The sequence below is a fragment of the Nelumbo lutea genome, chromosome 2 (assembly GCF_056320005.1).
Source record: "Nelumbo lutea isolate HS-2025 chromosome 2, American lotus-T2T, whole genome shotgun sequence".
Lineage (NCBI taxonomy): Eukaryota > Viridiplantae > Streptophyta > Magnoliopsida > Proteales > Nelumbonaceae > Nelumbo > Nelumbo lutea.
In genome coordinates, this window is record NC_142685.1 from 869,910 (window position 1) to 894,506 (window position 24,597).

A 24,597-nucleotide genomic window follows, 5' to 3' on the forward strand; every position below is an offset into this window, starting at 1 on the left:
CTGGTTTGGGTCACCGGTGTGTGGGTAGGGTTCGGTGGAGGAACGTGGACCAGGAGTTTTTCATTTGTTTTTTGCCTTTTTGTGTCTGGTTGAACTGGCCATCCCATGTTAACGGTCAAAGGCCACCGATGCATGCGTCTACTGAACCCACTGGTGCACAGAACGCGGACTCCCACTCACCTCAACTGTGTCTGCTGTCCACTGATGGTGTGAAGGAAAAAAATAAAATAAAATAAAGGTTTTGTTGATCCAATGAAAGGTGCATGGAGTATTGACAAAGGGGTTGTTGATCCAAGCACCCAGTATGCTAATGCTAACCTGTTCTCGTCACCACCAGAAACAATGGTCGTCCTTTCTTGTTCTGGTGAGACAAAGGAGTTATTGACGTAACAAGGTAAAATTATCACTAGCTCGGTGGCACTTGTACATACCATGCTCACTTTTATTAATTAACAAGTTACCCATGATCGTTATTCCAACACTTTCTGGTCTACCACACTTTCCTTTTGTCAGCTATGCCCATATTCATGCAAAATTAGAATGCTATCAAAAAGATTCACATTAGACAAGCATTTGCTATCAAAAGCCGAAGAATCGATATGGGCATAAAGAAAATGGATTAGTGACAAGAATAATGGTGGCGGTTCATGGTTGCAGTAACACTCTCACCCATGAGACAGGCAGTGTGGTTGGGATTTGGAAAGAGAGCAACTTGAAGGGGGTGAAATAGGGGAGAGAGATTTGAGAGTGGGATTATTATGTATAAAAATGATAGTAAGTGTAAAATTATCCAAATAATTATAAAAGGGCAGTTTGGAGATTTACAACTCTTGTAATAGTGAAATGAAAATCTTTTTCGCTGATAGCTGACGGAACGCCAACGGAGGAGGTCTTTGTCTCACGGCTAAAGTTCAGGGGGGCCTGTGTTGCAAAAGAAAGAATAAGGGTCTTTGTCACTGACCCATGGATCTTTGTAATTTACCCTTTGATTTTTCGTTGCTTCCTTCGCGTCTTCCCTGTATAAATCTTTTTCGCTGATAGCTGACGGAACGCCAACGGAGGAGGTCTTTGTCTCACGGCTAAAGTTCAGGGGGGCCTGTGTTGCAAAAGAAAGAATAAGGGTCTTTGTCACTGACCCATGGATCTTTGTAATTTACCCTTTGATTTTTCGTTGCTTCCTTCGCGTCTTCCCTGTATGATTCCTCGAAGAGGAAACTCGAAAATCTAGGGTTTGGAAGTTCAATATGTGCGATTGTGTTCGTCTTGCGTGTTTGGGCATTGAAACTCGAAGATTAGGGTTAGTAAGATGTAACTCTAAGCTGACAATTTATACACCGGATCCGTCAGGAATGATCAGTTACAGGTTTTGTACAAAACCTTCAAATGGCTGTAATCCAGTTCTAGCAGCTCACAGAAATGGTGGGTTTCAGTTTACAGGAAACCGTTTTGTACAAAATGGGTGCGAAATAGGTGGTTCGAGATCAATGAATTCTGTAAAGATGAACAAGTCGGATGTGTTAGGCCCGGAAAACTATGATCTTTTTGATGAATTCGGGTTCAAGGAGAAAGATAAAAGAAATTATGAGTTTGAGACACGACATAAAGGTGGAGAAGAAAAGTGTGCGTCTCTCAACTGGGCAAAGGAAAAAGGAATTGGTTTCAATAAGGAGGAAAGAGTACAAAATGACAATAACAGTGCATCTGTCTCTTCGGATTTTGATTTCCTTGAGACGAAGACTGATTTGAAAAATGAGAATAGAAGTACCACGACTTTGGGGAACGTGGGGGGTGAGGATTTGACTCAAGTTGAAGGCTCGAGTAGGGCTGGTTCGGCGGAGGATCTCGAGCAGTCTATCGAAAAGTCGGGTTTGAAAGGTGGAAGAAGGCAAGTAATAAAGAGATCGAACATGCTAGCAAAGCAAGTGATTAGCGTGCAGTCTGCTCTTAGCTTGGGCTTTGTCTCGCAACTTTGGGTTGACACCAACTCAGTAAGTTCTGGGATCCTTTCTTTCCCCACGTTATTTTAGTTTCTCACTTGAAAGAATCTAGTACACCACTGACGTTCCTTTTAGAAGATCGAATGGTTTTATTCAGAAATACTTGGCTAGTATAATCGAGTCAATAAACAGGACTCGATTTTAGAATTGAATACTACCTCTTTTTTTATGGATAAAGTAGCATTGAGTGGTACTTTATAACTACTAATTAATTACACTGAGTATTTGAGAATTGGATAGAATAGACTGCAAACTAAGACTCCTTTCCTCCTTCCCTCCATCCTTTCTTTTCCTCTCTCAACATCCTAGGGAACAATCAAGCCTTTAACCACATATTTTAGATCTTCAGAACCTTGGTTATATTTCGTGTTGTCAACCATCACTTAGTTTGAGATTGGATTATATCGTTTTATTAAATAGAACGGATTGAATTTTGGATATAAATGGAGTAGCTGGATGAAGGTTTGTACCAACACCCGTTATTTTTCTGTCTTGGTGATTGATGTTTCTTGTGGGTGTTTTAAGAGCACAAGTGGACTGAGGCAAGGGGATCCACTTTCCCCTTTTTTGTTTATATGTGTGACAGAAGCTTTGAACAGAATGATGAAAAGGGCCACTTCAGGGATTTTGTAGGAGGCTTTGCAGTGGGGGATGAAACAGAGAGGTTTCCTTGCTGCAATTTGCTGTTTGCTGATGATACACTTATATCTTGTGATGCTTCTCTTGAGCAGCTTAACTATGTAATGGCTGTACTTAGCAGTTTGAGGTTGTGTCAGGTTTACACATAACTAAGTACAAAAGTGAGCTGGTCACAGTCGGGGAAGTGCAAAACTTACAAAGTTGAGCAGATAAGTGGGAGTGCAGAACAGGAAGTTTGCCTCTGGAATATCTGGGGATGCCATTGGGTGTAAAATGCAACTCCAAAGCAGTGTGGGAACCCATTGTGGGAGAGAATTGATAAGAGGCTGGCCTCTTGGAATGCCAAATATCTCTCTTATGGAGGAAAAGTTACTTTACTAAAATACTGTACTGTCTTCTCTACCTATGTACCTGCTATCTTTACATCCAATTTCAGCTGGAATGATACATGTAATGGAAAAGAAAATGAGAGATTTTTTATGGGGAGGATGGAAGGATGAGAAGAAATACAACTTGGTTGGTTGGGAAAAGGTAAGTAAATCTAAACTTCAAGGAGGATTGGGTGTATGGAGAGTGAAGGATGTTAACACAGCCCTTCTGGGAAAGTAGTTTTGGAGGTTTGGTGAGAGCCAAAGAGGCTTATGCAAAAGGATGGTAATTGCCAAATATGGACAGAGTCCTTTGGGATGGGAGCCAGGGGTGCCTAATCAATCTTATGGGTGCTTTGCTTGGAGGGAAATTAAGGAAAGTCTATGATCTATTCATAAAGGGAGTAAGGTTCAAGATTGGAGATGGCCAACATGTAAAATTCTGGAAAGACTCTTGGTGTGAAGGCAGACCTTTGAAAGAAACTTTCCCTATCTTGTTTGAGTTGGCGCTGGACAAAGAAGCTTGGGTGGAAGATTGCCTGCAGGTATAGAATGGGATTGTGGTATGAAATCCTCAATGTAGAAGAAACCTAAATGATTGGGAGGTTGAGGCAATGGTGCAAATGCTACACAAATTATATAGCACACAAGTGGAGGTAGGGAGCAATGATAGAAGGATGTGGGAGTGGGAGAAATCTGGATCTGTGGTTCGCAATATCGATGATATTTGGAAAAATATCCTTGATATATCCCGTTTTGCTAAGTAGCAATTTGAAATTTTCTGGGGATCTTTTTTTTCTCTAAATGTCTGATATTTTGCTGATATGTCATCGATATTTCAGATTTTGTTGATAGACTGTGTAAGGTTAATATTATAATTTTTTTGATATTTTATTACAATCATCATAATTTTTTAGAAGTGTTTTCTTAAAAGAACCAATGGAGAATTCATGACTGGATAATTGGCTTACTATTTTCATGCGATTCACTTACTAAGTCACTATAATTCAAAAGAAGTTGAAAAATGCATATAACTACAAAGAGTGTTCTCAATCTAATCAAAACATAATAGTAACAAAAAAGACAAAAGAAGATGGTTAAAAGGCAAAAAGGGAGATAGAGAAAGGTACCTATTAAAGTCTTGTAATTTTTTCCTATTTGATTTATACATCCTTTCCTATGGTTTTTGAGCCTTAAATGTGCATTATATTTTTTCTATTGATTCTTTAAAGGTTTATTAACCAATGTCATGTTTCTATAAAACTTTCTTGATATTTAAGATTTTCCTAATATCTTAGCAAATATCTCAGAAATATCTCCATCTCTACATGGCGAAACGCCTATTGATATCGAAATTATGAACCGGGTCTGGAGCTTTTACTGTCAAGTCTTCCTACAATTACATTTCCAGATCAGAGGATCAGGCCATTCCGGTAAATATTGTTTGGTGTAATAATGCCCCTTCAAAGGTAGCTTCCTTTGTTTGAACTACCTATCTAAACATAATTTTAACCAGGGATAACTTGATCAGGAAGGGTATGCATCTGGAGTCCACTAGTCGCGTTTTATGTGAGGGGCAGGTTGACTCAGTTAGCCATCTGATGTTACATTGTAGATTTTCCCATGGGGCTTGGTCAAAGATATGGAAAGTATTTGAGGTGCAAACTTGTATTCCAGATTTGGTGGTGGATTTCATACAAAGCTGGAGAGTTGAAGGTCTAACTAAGAGGGGGAAGGTGGTGTGGAACATTGCTCCTGCAGCAGTTTCTTGGTGTATGGAAGGAGAAATGCAAGAATTTTCAAAAACAAGAGCAGCTCAGTAGACACAGTATACCAGAAAATCTTGGGGAAATTGTTTTCTTGGCTTGCTACTAACAAACTATTCAGGGAGAGAAATTTTAATTTCTTTTTGGTATATGATAATCTTTTTGTAAGGCAGGGTGTGGGGTTTTAGGATTATATGTGTATTGATTGTTTATACCCCTGTATACAGCAACTTGTTATACATGTTTTTTGTCTTTTGTTAATGAAAAATATACTTCACCTTTTCTTAAAAAAAAAAAAAGAAATAGAACGGAATGGAAAAATAGGATTAATGTAACCTGACCCCATATTGTTGGAATAAGGCTTGGATGATGATGGTAATGAAATATGGACTTCATTAATTAGAGAAGAAACACAATACACATCCCTGTTACTGTTAATGGAGTCTGGTATCCTCAATTTAAAGTTGTGCAGTTCCAGTTGTCAAGCCATTTCCAATAACGTTTCAGTGAAGTTTGTTATAGGTCTGGATTTTCTATTATTCTTATTTAATTTTTATTCTTTTAACCCCACACAATTCATTTGTATTGGATTTCTTATTTTTTAAGCTTTATGTTCATTTATATTACTGACATTCTCATAACTTATTCTCTAGTGCTGTTTAGTAATGTTCTTTTGCATAACATTATTAATTTTGTGAAATTTGGTCCAGTGGGAAGTACTTGTCATAGAAGTTCGGCCAAGCTTGCTATCTGGGGAAACAGAAAGGTTTCTTCTGGATGATGTCTTCCGGGTATGTCTAACTTTCCTCTATTATATATGTGTATATAACCAATAAAAGTATGCTATATGGGAGCAAGATTGGATGTATGTATGAGAAAATGTATTTCTTTGAAGAACCATGTATAATCTGAAGAACAGATAATCTCTTTTTAGGGCATCCATTACATAGGCATGGAGGTGGCAGAAAATAAGTTTTGAATTCTAGTAATTATTTGTATTCAGAAATGGAATTTTTGTTTGACTTGTTTATACAGGCATTGTAATTGGGACCTACTAATTTTGTAGTAGTTCTTACCTGGGGAATCTCCGGCATCAAGTCAGAGAGGCTGTTTTGCAATTCTTTTTAAGTAGATCTTTCGACAGCCCAGCAGGCCAAAAGACAGTGAGCTTTTTGGAGCTTACCTTTAAAGACCAAGGCTGTTTGGTAAGTATCTTGGTCTATTGGGCTGTTAAAAATGAAGTAGAAGGGTATTTTAGGCACAGAAAGATCAAAGTTTTCACTTGAAGCTTCCCGATTTTCGGTCATTTTGGGCTTTCATGAACTTTGTGGGGATTGGATCTTACCAGATTTCTGTCCTTTTGCAAACAGAAAAGACCAAATTTTGGTCCTCTGGGCTTTGAAAAGCCTGAAAGACCCTATAGGAAACTTGACAAATGCTCTCATCAATGGATGATTGCAAGTTTGCAACGGCTAATTATCGTGATGTTCTGTTTGTAATTTATAGCTATAGTTCTAGGGGGCAATAGCTTGGTGCAATTGTAAAATGTTGGGCTGACAAGCACAAGAAACTTACGCGCGAGTATGATTTAACAGCAACTTTTTGCTGCAAATGCTGTAGGTTTGGTCTATATCCAGTCCCCCCCCCTCTCTCTCTCTCTCCCAAGACTATGGATAGCTGGGACCAGCATTGGGTAATGGCATTTAGCTGACATCTATTGTTCTGAAACTGTAGATATACCTATAGCCAAAGGCTGTATTAATTATTTAATCTTGTCCTGATGTAAAATTCTCTACATTATTACTTGCTTATCTATTGTGTTCATCAAATTCTATCTATTTTAACAGGTTGGGGATGTTGTGCTTGTACAAGACGAGTGCATACTGGAGAATCAGCTTAAAATGATTGGACTGGATACTTTGGTATGGCATTCTTCTTTTACTGCCTATAACATCAGACTGTAAATGTAAACTGCAATATGCAAAATGGAAGATTGGGATACAAAAATGCACTTGGTAAATAGAAATTCAACATATGACTAGCCTTGTCAAGGTGAGAGGGCCGAGGGGGGGGGGACTTAATGCTTAACAAGTTATGTGTTTATAGCCATTTGATATGTCAACTCATTATACACACACACACACACAACTTACCCATGTGCATTGAGAGACTGTACAGTAGGGATATACAAGACTAGACAAAAAGTATGGCTAAATTAACAGAGATCCAATTTATCGAACAAAAAAAAAATAAATAAATAACAGAGATCCAGCATAAAGAGAAGAATTTGGCTAGACTCCCTTGAAAGTTTTTTGTATACTTAACCATGAACATAATAACCGTTTTAACTTGCTTCTTTTTACATCTATGTCTGTGTGTTTGTTCTAGAAAATACACATTCCTTTCCTAACAAACTGCCCAAATAATATCTGCAGGTAAAATACCCCATATGACCTTCCCTCTTCTGCTTAACCCCTGCAGGCTTCATCCTTTAATTAATTCCAAAATTGGTTCCAGTAAACAGAATTGAACCCCAAAGCATTGTAAGGCTAGGCTCCATAAGTGGAAAGAAAAACCACTATGTATTAAGAGGTGATTTTACGATTCTGAGCGTTCATTGCATAATGGACAGATATCACTATTCAGTATCATTCCTCTTCTGATCAGATTGACTTTGACAAGTGAGGCCATCCACCCTAAAAAAGCCACCTTAGATGGGATACAGGGATTCCATACTTGATCCCAAGGAAAACAGTTTGGCTGCTCTGAAGTAAGATTTTAACAGTGAAATTGTTAGTGTTCAGTCAGCCTGTTAGACTGATAACAGTCAAGGAATAGAGAGAGAGAAGAGAGAAGGAGAGAAAGAGAGAAAGGAGAAGAGCAGAAGAGAAACGAGGAAAGATTCTGGTTCGAATGAGAGAAAAACACACTCTCCCATTCGGCCAGATGTATTTTAAATCTAACATAAACTTACACATCAATACCTAAACACAAGCACAAAAACAGAAACACCCCTACATACTCAACACTAAAACTCCCCCTCAAACTGGAGAGTATATATCATATAATCCCAGCTTGTTATATATGTAGTCCACTCTCCCCCAGCTCAATCATTTAGTAAACAAATCTGCCCACTGGTTCCCTGTGTTCACATATGCAGTGTCTATCACTTCACTCAGCACCTTCTCTCTAAGAAAGTGACAGTCAACCTCTATGTGTTTGGTTCTCTCATGAAACACCGGATTAGAGGAAATGTGAACTACAGCCTGATTGTCATAGTGGAGCTTCATTGGAGTATCAACAGTGTATCCCATCTCCTGTAGAAGGTTAGCTCTATATTCTGCCTCTACACTGCTTCTTGCCACAACTGTCTGCTTCTTGCTTTTCCATGTCACCATATTACCCCCAAAGTGCAATAGCATGTGGTAGATCTCGTATTAGATACAAAACCGGCCCAATCAGCATCAGTATATCCTTCTATTTCAAGTTTTCCACCACTTCTGTATATCAAACCGCGACCAGGATCCCCCTTTAAATACCTACAATCCTTGTGACCGCATCCCAATGTGGAACCAGAGGTTTCTGCATGAACTGATTACCACACTAACTGCGAATGAAAGACGGCCTAGTGATGGTTAGGTAGTTCAGTTTACCTACCTGCCGCCGGTATCTACCAGGGTCTTCAAACACTTCACCCATATCATTGCTTAGCTTAGTGTTTGTTTCTATAGGAGTTTCAATTGGTTTAGCACCTAACAACCATGTTTCTTCAAGCAAATCAAAAACATATTTCCTCTAACACAAGTTAATGCCATGATTGGACCTTACTATTTCTATCCCCAAGAAATACTTCAATCTACCAAAGTCCTTTGTCTGAAAATGTTCCTGCAGAAAGATCTTCTTCAACCTATCAATGCCCATTTTATCATTCTTGGTAATGACAATATCATCTACATACACCACTAATAGGATCCTCCCTGCTTGAGAGTCATGACTGAAGACGGAATGGTCAACTTGGCACTGTTTCATACAAAACTTCTTTACTATCTCATTAAATCTGCCAAACCATCATCGAGGAGACTATTTAAGCCCATAATGGCCTTTAGTAGTTGGCACACCTTACGATCCTCCCCCTGAGCAGCAAACCTTGGTGGTTGCTCCATATAAACCTCATCGAGCAGATCACCATGCAAGAAGGCATTCTTGATATCAAGCTGATAGAGGGGCCAATCATACATCGCAGCAAGAGAAATCACAACACAGGTTGAACCAATCTTAGCAACCAGGGAAAAAATATTTGTGTAATCAATACCATAGGTTTGGGAATACCCTTTGACAACCAATCTAGCTTTCAGTCGCTCTACACTACCATCAGGTAAGTACTTAACCGTATAAACCCACTTACAGCCAACAACCTACTTACCAAGAGGAAGAGTGGTGAGTTTCTATGTATGATTATGAGCCAGAGCTGAGAGTTCTTCTTCCATCGCACGGCACCATCCTGGAGAGGCAAGGGCTTCCTGGACATCCTTCGGTATAACAACAGGGGATAACAAAGAGATAAACTAGTGATGGGAAATGGAAAGGTGAGTCAGTGAAACATAATTAGAAATAGGATGAAGGGTACAACTACGCTTACCTTTCCGCAAGGCAATGGAAAGATCAAGATCAGATACTGGGGTCGGGGTTGGTGTGGTAACAACTGCTAGATCTGTTGACGATGATGAAGCTGGAGGAGGAGCCAGTACACGTGGGCGATGTGTATACATGCGATGGATTGGTGGTCGTTCAACAGGTGGTGGCACCGGAGGCAAAGACTTGGTCACTGCGGGAACAAAGTCCACAACTGGAAGAGGAAGGGGAGGAGGTGATGAGGAGGAAGAGACATCACTGGACCCAAAGAAGAATGAAGTAGACTCAAAGAAAGTAACATCAGCACATACAAAGGAACGTCAAGAGCTAGATAACACATACCCTTTTTGAGTCCGGATATAGCCAAGGAAGATGCACTTAATAGACCGTGCATCTAACTTGTCCATTCCTGTCTGAAGCTACTGTCACTGGTCACGGCATGATTGGCCCAACTTGAAGATGGACCATGCAAGTCATAGCACTAATTAATGGTATTCCCATCCATACCACAGTGTGTACACCTCCTTGGACCCGAACTACGTCATCTGCCACGGGCTCCCCCTAAATCTCGACCTCTAGTACGACTACCACCACGGTTATATGTAGGTCCACTGCCACCACTCCGGCCATATGCCGGTCCACTACTATCACCACGGCCAGACTGAGCTCCCTGAGCTCCACCTCTAACACCACAACCTCTGGATACTGATAGGGCTGATCTATCGGAAATATTAGGGTTCTCGGTATTTCCAATGGAAATCCTCCTTAATCGAGCAAACACCTCTTCTAATGAAGGAAGAGCTGACCCTCCTAGTATCTAAGCCCGCACTGGTTCATATTCATATTTCAGCCCCACCAAAAACCGAGTCACATCAAGTTGTTCTCTCTGTTGTTGTTGAATTTTGACATCAGAAGTAAGGGGGTAATAAGCATTCAATTCATTACGAATGTTTCTCATACTAGCATAGTACTCCTCAAGACTCTGATTACCCTGTTGTAGATTAAAGTATTCCTAGTACAATTGATATACTCTGGTTGTGTTGTCTTGACTCGAATACAACTTCTTAGCATGGTACCACACTTCTTTGGCAGTATCAAGGAACATGAAATTTATACTAATCTTGGGTTCCATACTATTCCATAACTATGTGATGATCTGTGCATCTGCTTGCTCCCAATCATCATACTCATGAGAATTGGTGGAAGGTTTTTCGTCCCTTATGTGCTTCACCTTCTTCTTTGTCTTAAGAAAGACTTCTACAAATTTGGCCCAAGGTACATAATTTTCTCCATTCAGCTTAATGGAGGTCATTTGAACATTCAGGTAGTCAATAGGGATCATCACACTAGTCTTGCTATCACTGTTGTTTCCCATTGCTGAATTTGGCAAACTGCACACTATATCACACTGCACGCTGATTTCAGCACTTACTAGTGCTGCAAATTACACTCTTTACACCACAAACCCAACTCCACGACTGCCTGAAACTTCACCACACTGTTTGAGGACCCCCCCCCCCCCCCTTTGAATCACACTTAAAGGTGCACAAACCCTAGCACACTACAATCTGAAATCCCACCATACAGTCTGAAATAGACTTCTCATTTGATTCACACCAAGAAAAAATGCATAAAACCTTACCTGATCACCCGAAAATCAGACCACACAAGACACCCACTGCACTACATGAATCAGCCCTCTTCTCTTCATCAATGAGGGGAGGGCTTCTTAGAAACTGCAGCAACCGACCACAAACACCACAACTGAAGTTATAGAAACCTCCAAGGGAAGAGGGCGATCACTCCTTTTCAGCCCTTTCCCTTATCTCTAGCTGATGGCGAAAAAAACAAGAGAAAACCCTAGGCTGGGTGCGCAGATAACAGAATTCTGGGCAGATCCGATTTGCTCAATTCAGCTCTAATACCATGTTAGTGTTTGGTCTGCCTGTTAGACTGATAACAGTCAAGGACGAGAGAGAGAAGAGAGAATAGAGAAGGAGAGAGAGAGAGAAGAGCAGAAGAGAAACAAAGAGGAAAGATTCTGGTTCGAATGAGAGAAAGAAACACTCTCCCATTCAGCCAGATGTATTTTATATTACTAAAATAATGTGGAAGAGTCACATATGTCCCTACTTAAGTTAGGGACATTAAGTCTAATATAAACTTACACATCAGCACCTAAACACAAACACAAAGACAGAAATACCCCTAAATACTCGACACTAACAGAAATGACCTGCTTTCTCCCACTCAACAGCTCAGCCATTGTGTTTATCTCCCAATCATTTGAATTCCTTCTAAATTCTAGGCCCCAAATCGCCGTATCATTCCTATTTTCTAAGCAATCCCTCACATCAGCATTTCTGTTTTGGGCTATTTCATATAAAACAGGGAATTGCTCTTTTGGAGAAGATTCTCTACAACAACTACCAGTGCACCCGTGGTGGAGGTTTTCATTATCAAAATTGTGACCAATGTTATTCAATCACTGGTGATCCTTTTAAGGGAAAATAATTTTTTTCTATCATCACCTAAAAAATGTCATGGTGGCAATGTTATGCTTTGGTTTACGTCATCCCTGCTTTGTGTTGATTCTGTCATTATTTGGAAAGGACATATTTTTCAGCATAAGACTAGATATATTTAATGGGATCATAATTAAGGAAATAAAATCTTGAGTGAATGACAACCAACCCTCTATTCATCCAATTTCATTGGCCAAAGCATGTGGACCAATAAAATCTTGAGAGTACCATTGTGGTACCCTGTTGATCAGATGATAAAGATGCTCTATGTTGGTTGTCTGCCCTTTATCACATGCCTGATAACTGCTACATTAACTTCTTCAAAGTGCAAAGTTTAGCTACACAATTGCCTAACATGGAGAAATAGAAAGGTAACTAAATGAATAAGAGGAAAGAAAAGGGAAAAAGAAAAGAGGGAAATGATATAAACTTGTGTTTATATCTTGATTAATTAATGTACTTTACTGCAATTGTGTGACTTATTCTCAGTCGATTCTCCCAATAAAATGAACCGAGCATGGTAAATGCTTGTACACATGACTGGTAATTGAGCCATCCCCCCCAACACCAAAAGGAAAATGTAAATGAAAAATTCAAGCTTCTCAGTTGATGTAACAGATTCCCTTGTACACATGCTGGAAGGAGGTTGCAGAATTAGCTTCAGCAAAGAAGGCATCAAACTCTTGTTGGATTCCTCCACCTCATGGCTTTATTGAACTGAATTTTGATGGCAACAGTATGGGTAATCCAGGGCCATCTGGAATAGGGGGAGCAATAAGAGATGAACAAGGGAATCTGTTAGCTATGTTCTCTGGACCAATAGGGGTGGGAGACTCCTTGAGGGCTGAGATACTTGCAGCTCTTGAAGGGGTACAAAGAGTCAAGGATATGCATTTTAATAAGCTGATCATAGAAGGAGACTCTGAAGTTGTGGTGAACTGGTTAAAAGAGTATAACTCTAGGCTATGGAATTACAGCAATGAAAATAGAAATTTTAAATGGCTAGGGACATTGAAATTTGGTACAAATGGGTAAAGAGAAGTGCAAACTCACTGGCAGATGGTCTAGCTAGGCAAGGGGTGAACAGAAATTCTATATTTTGGGCTGTATTGTAATTGTAATTTGGTATTCAATGCTTGTACTCAGGAGCTAAGATTGTTTAGCCCCCTTGCTTTGTAATTTTTCATAATCTTAATTCAATTCAATTCACAGTTATTGATAAAAAAAAAAAAATATTCAAGCTTCACCTAGTCATTGTTATTAATGCACTGATTAGTGACCTGACATAAATTGGGGGCCACATTTATCTGCACTTGTTCTAGTTGGCATATACACCATATGTCTCCTGGGGAAAAAAAATAAATATCAATTATGCCAATTGATGAATTCCATCAGTATGAGCTTGTCTTACACCATCAGTCCCAAACCTGGATAAAGGAAGGTTGCGTCAGATTGGAAGCCGGCACTAAAACTTTTGACAAATTCTCACGATCATTATGTCAATTGATCTGGTAGATCACCAAATTGTTTTAAAAATTAACTCATTTGTATCTATCTCTAGATTTTTAAAATACTGTTAGATATGCCATATACATTTATGTTGTTGTATGCATGTGAATTGGTTTAAGTTTCTGATGGCATGTGGTTGGATGAAGGTATATAAAATAGAACCAAGGCATAAGATAAAGGAGGAAAGAGTAGAGGAGTTTTTTTAGGTCTTCTTCCAAATTATGGTGTGGTGTTGTAAAGGATTTACCACAAATCATAGTAAATCAAACAATTTCATTAAAAACACAAAGATCACAATGGAGTGTAGGGTGATGAGCTAGCACCCAAACATCAAAAAGCTTCTGCATTTACAACATAGGCTAAGTGTTATCATATGTTTGTTTTTCAGTCTTTATTAAAACAATATGCATCATTATCTTAAATTTAGCACCATTCCCTTTTGTGGTTGACTAGTCAGCACTTTGGGGGGGGGGGGGGGGGAACAGAACATTTCACCCAAGAGAAGGATGAAAAGAAGGATTTCAAACCTGCTCAAGCTACTGGAACTTGCATCCTTCAAAATATTTTCACTATTTGTTTCCACCCCCTTGATCAAAGCAGCGTAGAAGAATTTGTTATTTTAGTACCCTTTCTTGGGTAAACTGCTATTGTAGTACTAACGAATACCAGTTCCCTTTCTTGTTAGCCTTTCATGTGGCTCTGTGATTGCTGGCAAATTATGTTTCAATTTGTATATGGCAAGACTGATGTATATTTTTTTTTCTTAGGTAGGATACGATGTTGTAACACCTAGCAGACACAATATTGGAAAGGTCAGTGTCAGTCTGAGAATGCAAGGACTAGCACAGCTTCTCCTGCATTTAGATGCACATAGTTCATTGTATATGCCAGAGATATCTCATTTTTGTTCTTTTGCATTCCAAGGTGCGAGGCTACAATTTTAGCATCAACTCAGGGGCAGTGGAATCACTTGAGTTTGATTCTTTTGGAATTTCTGTTATCCCATCAAGTTTGGTAAGTTGATTAGGCTGTACTTATAGCTATTATGGAAACAACAATAAGATACCAATTTCATATTGAATCATTATGTTAAAGTGGAACATTGTCCATTATCCAAGAATTTGGAAGACTGGCACTTGTATGCCGAAGTGGGCATCCGCCATATAGCAGTTTACCAATCATTTGGTTCAGTCTGCACAATATGACTTTGTGATGCTCTGCCACATCTTTAAATGAACCTACCAACATTTTAAATGTAATTGGCTTATGATGATTCAGGTTAGCACATATGCTTTGTCTGGTGATGGCATATTGAATCATTATGTTCTAGTGGAACACTGTCCATTATCCAAGAATTTGGAAGACTAGCATCTTGTCTGCTGAAGTGGACATCTATCATATGGCATTTTACTAATTATTTGGTTCAGTCTGCACAATATGACTTTGCGATGCTTTTCCACATCTTTAAATGAACCTACCGACTTTTTTTTTTATTCATCTACCTACCAACATTTTAAATGTAATTGGATTATGATGATTCAGGTTAGCACATATGCTTTGTCTGTTGATGATGTTCTTGAAGTTGCCTCCGACACTGTGGTAGTGCATGAAGCTGCAGCCTCCCATGTACAAAGACTAACAAAGGTAAGTCTAGACGTAAGTATATAAGGTATCACTTGTCATGTTTCTCAGGTTGTTTCTGGGGCAGCATGCCAAAGGGTAAGCTGGAAATTTGTGACAGCCTCTTGTTTATGTGACAACTTAACATGTCTGCTTTCAAAAATAAATTTGCTCACTATAAGCATGAATTCTTACTGTATGTTATGGTGGCATCAAAATGATGCACAGTACCCTAAAAATTAGGAGTAACCGCTACATGTTCCTGGTTATAATCAATGTACACTTTTGAATGGTTTGTCAGTCTCATTCTTTTTCCAAAATAAAAGCGGTAGTCTTATCAAGGGTATTATACCAGTAGTTCTCAAATTACCCTCTTAAATTTCCATGAATCATTGTTTCATTATACCCATTCTGTGTTAGTTTACTCATCGGAGAACAAGTTCTGATGCGTCTTTTATGGCTCAGTTTGATGGTTTATTGCTGTGGTGTTTAACTTGATTGAATCCTCTCCACCTAAAATAAATGAAGCAAGGAGATATCAAATTAGTTTGTGGTAAATTGCAGACTCAACCTCTTTTAGTTAAAATAAATTAATGATCTGAAGGTGATCATCATCATCATCGTCATCATCTAAGCCTTGTCCCAACTATATAGGTTTGGCTACACAAATCTTGTTTCGCCATTCCATTCTGTTCAGTGCCATATTATCTATTATCAAATTATGGGCACTTAAATCATTTCTTACTACTACTTCCACCTATGTCCTTTTTCGGTCTTCCCCTAGCTCTTGTAGCTTCTTCAGCTTCTAATAGAAAACTTCTCACAGGTATTGTAGATTCTCTATGCATGTGCACAAACTACCTTAGTCTGTTTTCTCTCATTTTATCACCTATTCTATTCTTAACTTCCTACATATGACTCATTTCAGACTCTCCTTTCTAGTTTTACCACTCATCCATGATCCATCTAAATGTACAAGCTTCAATCACATTCATCTTTTGGACATGCTGTTTCTTAATTGTCCAACACTCTGCTCCATAAATTTATCAAAAAAAAAAAAAAAAAGAAAACACTACATAGCTGGCCTTATGACTTTTCTAGAAATGATCTGAAGGTGATGATTGTATGAAATATTAACTGAAAATCTGTAGAAATTGGGTGGTTGCAATTAAAAAATTCAGTTGAAAAAGGAAGCTGATTGTGAGCAGAATGGAAATACACGGTCCACTTTTGTGTATTTATTTATTTATTTACCAAGCCTATAACTCATCTAAAAATTTGGAGACATTTCTAATACTGTTTTTCCATTGGTGAAATCAGGGTTTCTGGGATACTCGGTATGTGGCAGCTACCAAAGATGGGTTTGGAGGATATTCTGATATTGCAAGAGGCAACCCAAAAAGTTTCAGACGACGGTTTGGTTCAAAAAAGAGGAAAGATGACGATTGGGGACTTCCAATGGATTATTTGTAACATCTCTCTCTCTCAACCGGCATGTTTGTATAGTCTAGCTCTATGCATGTATTTACAATTAATTTTGTGTATATGCACTAAAAAATTACGCTTATAGTAATCTAAACATCGACTACATAAGTTGCATTTGGATGCCTAGTTAGGACCGGTCACAATTCACAAGATTTCCTTAGAATGGCACGCTGGCTTTGGGGAGAATGTTCCTTAGAAACGACTTTTATCTGTTCACTCTTCGGAAAGGCCCCACCACACTCTTAGTCTTGGTCTCTTAGAGTCTAGTTACATCATTTCATGCATATGCACGTCCATTCATGTGTTTTCTGAATTTCTATTATAGTTGGCTTACGTCCTTGCGTTGGGTTCTTTTAGGGTGGTCGGGGGTGATGAACTGGTATGGGTTGGGCTATGGTTGATGACAGTTCCGGGTGCACCACGTAGATATTCTTCTGCTGCTGCTGCTTCAATTAAATGAACCTTTCCAGTTCCAGGGGCTAAAATTTTGTTCCTTCGAAAGATTAGTCTGGTAGTGGAATAGAAGTATGAATGGATGGGCTTCTTCCGTCCAAGTCCACATATAACTAGAACCGGATATGGGCTTATAGTTTTGGACTGTGGTCAGGATAGGGCCTGGCTATGACTTAATGACATAGGTGGCTTCTGACCCGACCCCACTAATTCCCTTTCCCTAACCAAACTCAGCCTAATATATAAATGAGTGGAACTCTAATCAGGTATGTGAGTATGTGAAACTGTTGGATTAAAATCCAATGGGTTTGATTGGTCAATTACATGAGAAATTGTACTTACACATTTGATTAAAAATTAGTTTTTTTCTTATAAAACCCAGTTTTGAACTTGTTTCACATTAAAAATTTATAAATTTTGTTTTCAGTATTTTAATATGAACTAATATACATTCCTTAGAAATAGTAGAGGAGGGTATGGGGGTTTGATACCGCACAACACGTGCACACGTGCGGCGCAATGAGGCGCACTTTGCTCGCATTCGCGTGACTCGCGAAGGGCGACTTAGGTTTTGGTGCGGTGCTAACAGTCATTAACTGTTAACTACTTTTTAAACAGTCACAATGTTTGAAATTATGAATGTTCAATGTGCATTCTCTAAATTAGCACCTACATTTTTTTCATACCTCTTCATAAACTATTTAAGGAGTATGAATCAGACTTCAAAAACACATTTTCGAAATCCACTTTCTTTCTCTCAGTCCGGTTTGCTAGTCTCACAAAAGGTTTCTCTAAAGATTCTTCAACTTTGTTGGTTGCAGATTCTCGCCCAAGGCTCTATTGTATCTTAGGAACGGATTTGCCTGTAACCCAACAGCAAACTCAGTGAAACTGAGTGGGGCAAATGACGTTCTAAAGACAGTGTATTCAGACGCGCCTTAGAGCTTCTCCTCCAAAGTTACAATGACTCGATTTTTCAACAATTTTATAATGTTATTTTGCAATGGAGGCAGAAACAAGCATGGTTTCGACCAAGATGATGAACCAAGATCTTGTTTGAGTAGACCAGTTCGATAGAGCAAAATTCAGCCGATGGCAAGACAAGATGATTTTCTTTCTAACTATATTAAAACTATACTATTTATTAGACTCAAATCTGCAATCACTTCTTGAACCCACTGATAAAGATTTAGAAAAACTAAAGAAGGAAAGAGCAAAACGAGAAGATGATTCACTTTTGTGCCGATGACACATACTGAATGCCTTATCAGACTGGCTCTATAACTTCTACAAGGAACTTACATCTCCAAAAGAAATCTAGAAGGTCATGGAATTCAAATACAAGGTGCAAGAAACAAGTACGAATAAGTGTCTTATTGCATAATATTTTGACTTCACCATGAATGACTTCCAAGTGGGAGCAATTATTGTCAAACTTCCACCCTCTTTGAAGGATTACAGGAAGAACCTTCTGCACAAGGCTGAAGAACTTATATTGGAGCAAATTCAACATCTACGTATTGAAGAAGAGTCTCTAATTAGAGATAGTAGGGATAAGACCCTGACCGGTATGTTGAACTCTAGAGTCAATTTTGTGGAAAACGGATCGAAGAAGACTAACCCTGCATTACAAGTAAAGAAGAATGATGCGAACTTTAAGAAGAGCAACAATAAGAAATGATCTTGTTATGTTTGTGGAAAGAATGGGCATTATGCCCGAGTCTGTCGACATCGAAAAGGCGAAACCAAGTCTACAAATATGGTAGAAGATAATCTAGTGGTCATGATTATTGAACTCAATATGGCAGAATCGTCTTTTAAATGGTGGTTTGATTCAGGTGCCACAGTCGATGTTTGTAAGGACAAGTCCTTGTTCAAGACACATGAAGAAGTGATTGATGGCCATGAGGTACAGATGGGAAACCAAAACATGTGTCAAAGTTGTTGGAAGATGCAACGTAAAGTTAAACTTCACCTTCGGAAAAACACCGACTCTCCTGAATGTTCTCCATGTTCTTGACATTAGAAAGAACTTGGTCTCAGTAAATCTTATTTGTAAGAGGGGATTCAAAGTTGTCCTTGAATCCGACAAACTAATCATATCCAAGAATGAGATGTTTGTTGGAAAGGAATATGGTTGTAATAGTATGTTCAAATTAAATATTAATGAAGGAAAAATTTCTGCTTATATTGTTGATTCTCTCTTTATGGCATGATAGATTAACACACTTGAATTTTAAGTCTATAAAGAAGATGAGCAAACTTGGTATAATTGCTTACAGGAATAAATCAACTAAAAAATGTGAGATATGTGTAAAATCTAAAATGGGTAAGAAACATTTTCCTAATGTTGAGAGAAATTCTCAACTTCTACAACTAATTCATTTGACATGTTTAAATTGTATAAGACTAAAGTTGAAAATCAACTATAAAAGAAAAATAAAATCCTTAGAAGTGATAGGGGTGTTGAATACTTTAAAAATGAGTTTAATTCTTTCTATGAAGAATTTGAAATAATACATCAGTGTTTTGTTCTTTATACCATTCAACAGAATGGTCTGACCGAAAGGAAAAATAGAACACTTACAAAAATGATAAAATGCATGTTAAAAGTTAATGCACCTTTAAACCTGTAGGGGGAAGCACTCTTAACAGCATATCATTTACATAACAGAATTGTTTCTAGAGTTAATAACAAATGCCCATATGAATTATGGACAGGAAGAAAGCCTAATTTTGCATATCTAAAAGTGTAGGGGTGCTTAGCATATTATAGAGTTCTACATCCTAAAAGAACCAAGTTATGACTCAGAGCTAAGAGAATTATGCTTGTTGGATATGCAGAACATAGCAAAGCCTATATGCTTCTAATTTAGAGTTCAACATAATAATTGAAATTAGAGATGTTGAATTATTTGAAAATAAACTTTATTCTGAATTCACAAAAAGTGAATTCACGGAAAACGATAGAGAACCTGAAAGAGAAACTCAGATCTCAATATATGTTGATAATAATGAGACTGAAAGAAGAAATGACACAACTGTAACACCTACAATAGGACCTAGAAGAAGTCAAAGACAAAGAACAGAAAAACACTTCAGTTCAGATTTTATCTCTACTCAGTCAATTGTATTTTTTGTTGAGGCTGATACAGAGAAGATTTTAAATAAGATACTCATTGTCCTAAACATTGAAAATGATCCAAAAACTTACAATGAGGCCATGACCTCTAGAGATGCTGTTTTTTGGAAGAAAGCTATAAATGATTAAATGGATTCAATAATGTCAAATAACACATGGGTACTAATAGACTTGCCTCTATGATCAAAACCAATAAAATGTAAATGGGTATTTAGAAGAAAATACAACACTGATGGAACTATACAAACTTTTAAGGCTAGATGATGTGGGCGCCGACAGCAGCAGCAATAATTTAGTGCAACAACAGTAGTAATTTAGTGTTCTCAGCAACAACAATTTAGTGTTCTCATCCTATCTTATCTATTCAGCATTCTTACCTTATCTACTTTCAGTAGCAGGGATTAATAGGAGTCTTATCTTATCATTTCAGTAGGATAGATTAAGGGAGCCTTATCTTATCTAATTACAATTCTTATCTTATCTTATCAGTTTAGTAGGATAGATTAAGGAAGTCTTATCTTATCTTATCAGTTCAGTCTTATCTTATAAGTTTAATAGGATAGAGTAATAGATTAGCAAGGAGTCCTCCTAAAAGTAGGATTCTACCTCTTGTAATTTTCTATTTAAGGAGCTGATATTATTCAATAAAGGCATCGAAAATTTCAGTCAAGAAAATAGAGTAAAGGAGAGTTGGTGATCTCTTGAACAAATCACCTTTAGGGCGGCAAGATAGGTTCTTCAAGGAAAGGGAGTAACAAGGGAAAACATGAGGTTTTCCCCGTGGATCGACCCGTGATGAGATCCTATTCGCGGGCCCATAACATTTGGTATCAGAGCAACGCATCATGGGTGATTTTGAGCAATTGATGTCTAGGGTTCATGATCTGGAGTACAAACTCGTGGAAAACAGCAAGCGGGTGCGCGAGATCAAGGACGACGTCCGAGAATTAAGGTGCTTGATGGAGTTGTACTTTTTCAGTAAGGAAAGGAACCCGGAAGGGGTCGCAACCACAACCGTCGCCGACCAAACATGGCAGAATCGTCCGACGAACAGCAGGTCGTTGCCCTAGCGTATGTTAGCAACACCCAGAATGTTCCGATTAAGCAGGAATCCGTTGTCATCGAGGATTCCATCGATGAGAGTTCAAAGAAGAATAAAAGCAACTACTCCAAGGTCATCATCGCTGGTGAAGGAGCTCGCATGCCTCATGTTGCGGCTACAAATGTTGCAAAAGAGTTTGTTAGCTACAGTCAAATCAGATCCTAGGGTTGCACATATCTGGATGAATCTTGTTAATGCATACTATTTGGTTGGTGATCATAGAAGTGCTGGGAAATGCCTGGAGAAGGCAGCAAAGTTGGAGCCTAATTGCATGTCAATTTGATATGCTGTTGCACTTCATCGTATCAAGGATGCAAAAAGGTCTCAAGATCCCACTGAACAACTTTCATGGGCTGCGAATGAAATGGCTTCAATACTCAGAGAAGGGGACTCTACAACAATTGAGCTTTGGATAGCATGGGCAGGACTTGCCATGGTTCACAACGCTCAACATGAAATTGCAGCAATGTTTGGAATTGGACATAATGATTTGACGGAAGTGGAAGAGCAAGCTCTATACACACTAAAACAGGCAATAGAAGAGGATCCAGATGATGTGGTTCAGTGGCACCAGCTTGGCCTTCACAATCTTTGTACTCTACAGTTCAAGACATCTCAGAAGTACCTTAAGGCTACAGTTGGCCGCGACAAAGAATGCAGCTACGCATGGTCAAATCTTGGTATCTCACTATAGATGTCTGAGGATGAACCTTCTTCATTGGAACCCGATCCAGGAGGTCAAATCTTGGTAATGATGTGGGCGCCGGCAGCAGCAGTAGTAATTTAGTGCAACAACAGTAGTAATTTAGTGTTCTCAGCAGTAGCAATTTAGTGTTCTCATCCTATCTTATCTATTCAGTATTCTTACCTTATCTGCTTTCAGTAGCGGAGATTAGTAGGAGTCTTATCTTATCTTATCAGTTTAGTATGATAGATTAAGGGAGCCTTATCTTATCTAATTACAGTTCTTATCTTATCTTATCAATTCAGTAGGATAGATTAAGGAAGTCTTATCTTATCTTATCAGTTCAGTCTTATCTTATAAGTTTAATAGGATAGAGTAGTAGATTAGCAAGGAGTCCTCCTAAAAGTAGGATTCTACCTCTTGTAATCTCCTATTTAAGGAGCTGATATTATTTAATAAAGGCATGAAAAATTTTAGTCAAGAAAAGAAAGCAAAGGAGAGTTGGTGATCTCTTGAACAAATCACCTTTAGGGCGGAAAGATAGGTTCTTCAAGGAAATGGAGGAACAAGGAAAAACATGAGGTTTTCCCCATGGACTGACCCGTGATGAGATCCTATTCACGGGCCCATAACACTAGATTGGTAGCCAAAGGATTTATTCAAAAGGAAGGGATCGATTACTTTGACACCGATGCACCAGTGGTTAGAACTTCTATTAGAACACTCATAGCATTAGCATCCATTTATCACTTATCTGTTCATCAAATGGATGTTAAAACTGCTTTCCTAAATCGTGATTTAAATGAAGAGGTTTATATGAAACAACTAGAAGAATTTGTTCTTCCTGGAAATGAGAAGAAAGTCTGTAAATTGGTTAAATCACTATATGGATTAAAACAAGCACCTAAACAGTGGCATGAGGAATTTGATTTTTCATTCTAGCTTTTGGTTTTAAACATAATAATGCTGATATATACATTTGCCCATTATGATGAGAGGTTGAGTTAAACTCTTAATGAAGTTCTGAAATGTGTCAAATAACGGAACACATGGTGGAGCTTCACCTATGTGAACATAGAAGTTGTGCCATTTCTCATGAGAGTTTAGGTTTGCTCTCTAGATTGTTCATGAAACCAGAAAAGAAGCACATGGTCATAGCAGTGCTGAGCAAAACTTGAAACTCTTTTTGAGACTGGACATTATTGTGTGTATGGGTGTCTCTAGCCTGTCTTGAGAGTAATTGGTTTAAGGTCTTACCACCAATAACTTTGACAAGGCTCTAATATATCTATACTGACAAAAAGGTTTAAGTTGATAAATACCTTTTGTATACATAACTGTCATAGTAGTTTGAATTGAGAGAGAACTATGTAATTGATCAATCAATGTGGGGGACTATTGGATTTTAATCTCATAAAAGATTAAATCCAATGGGTTTGATTGGTCAATTACATGAGAAATTGCACCTACACACTTGATTGAAAAATTAGCTTTTCTCTTACAAAATCCAGTTTTGAACTTGTCCCACATTGGAAAATTGTACGCTTTGATTTCAGTATTTTAATAGGAGTTAATTTACACTCCTTAGAAATAGTAGAGGAGAGTATGGGGCTTTGATGCTGCGCAACGTGTGTGCAATGCAATGAAGCGCTTAGAGGCGCACTTTGCTTGCACTTCGTGTGCACCCGCGTGGCTCGCGAAGGGTGGCTTTGGTTTTGGTGCGATGTTGACCGTTGATCACCGTTGATGAGATCAACGGTTACAATTCAACCGGGTGTGATTAAGATGCACAATTCAAAGTTAATAGTCATTAACTGTTAACTACTTTTTAAACAGTCACAATGTTTAAAATTGCGACGGTTCAAGGTGCCTTCTCTAAGCCAATACCTACATTTTCTTCATATTTCTTCATAAACTATTTGAGCATTAATCAGACTTCAAAAACACATTTTTGAAATCCACTTTCTCTCTCTTTCAGTCCGGTCTATTACAGTCTCACAGAAGGTTTCTCCAGATATTCTTCAACTTTGCTGGTTGCAGATTCTCGCCCAAGGCTCTGTTGTATCCTGAGAACAGATTTGCCTGTAATCCAACAGCATATAACCCAACAGCAAACTTAGTGAAACTGAGTGGGGGCATATAACATTCTAAAGATAATGTTTTTAGACGCACCTCAAAGCTTCTCTTCCAAAGTTATAGTGACTTCATTTTTCAATAGAAACTGATAAGATGTTAAAGGCCATATATCCCAGCTATCTGGATTGGATATGGGTGCTGGACCTGAGTTGGAGGACTTAATTGCTCATGTCCAAAATTATAGAAACAAAAAAAGGGGGTTTTATTGATTTCTCCATGATGCCTGTATCATCCATTGCCACACTAGTGGCCAAAGTAAACATGGGCCACGTTTGAACTGAAGGAGAGAGTCGGTAATTTGGATATTGGTTTGGATTCAACCTCCCTCAGGTCTGCTACATCTCGGTCCACAATCCACATGGATTTTTACAGCAGGATCAGGAAATGGAATGTTTAGTGATGTGTAAAGATATAATATATAAATGTAATGTGGTTGCCTTTGTCAAAGCGTAGTTGTTTTGCTTTCAACATCACGCACATCGTGATCGTGTGAACTGTGAAAGTAGTAATAGTGAAGCCTTGTTTTTGAAAGCCAAAA

The 24,597-nt window shown here is 38.4% G+C and overlaps 1 protein-coding gene across 3 annotated transcripts; it reads left to right on the forward strand.

Annotated features, from left to right (window-relative positions):
* The first annotated feature begins 973 nt into the window (after positions 1-973).
* LOC148867991 (uncharacterized) lies at positions 974-24,597 on the forward strand. 3 transcript variants are annotated; one of them, XM_088970379.1, is made up of 8 exons: positions 974-1,988; positions 5,481-5,561; positions 6,618-6,692; positions 14,204-14,248; positions 14,361-14,450; positions 14,979-15,080; positions 16,377-16,525; positions 23,902-24,597. In XM_088970379.1, exons 1-8 carry the CDS (start codon positions 1,245-1,247, stop codon positions 24,041-24,043), a joined length of 1,428 nt encoding a protein of 475 aa, XP_088826505.1. In that variant the 5' UTR covers positions 974-1,244; the 3' UTR covers positions 24,044-24,597. The 3 variants fall into 3 exon arrangements, with proteins under 3 accessions (XP_088826505.1, XP_088826506.1, XP_088826507.1); XM_088970380.1 differs by lacking the exon at positions 23,902-24,597 and adding an exon at positions 17,816-18,149; XM_088970381.1 differs by lacking the exon at positions 23,902-24,597 and adding an exon at positions 16,899-17,361.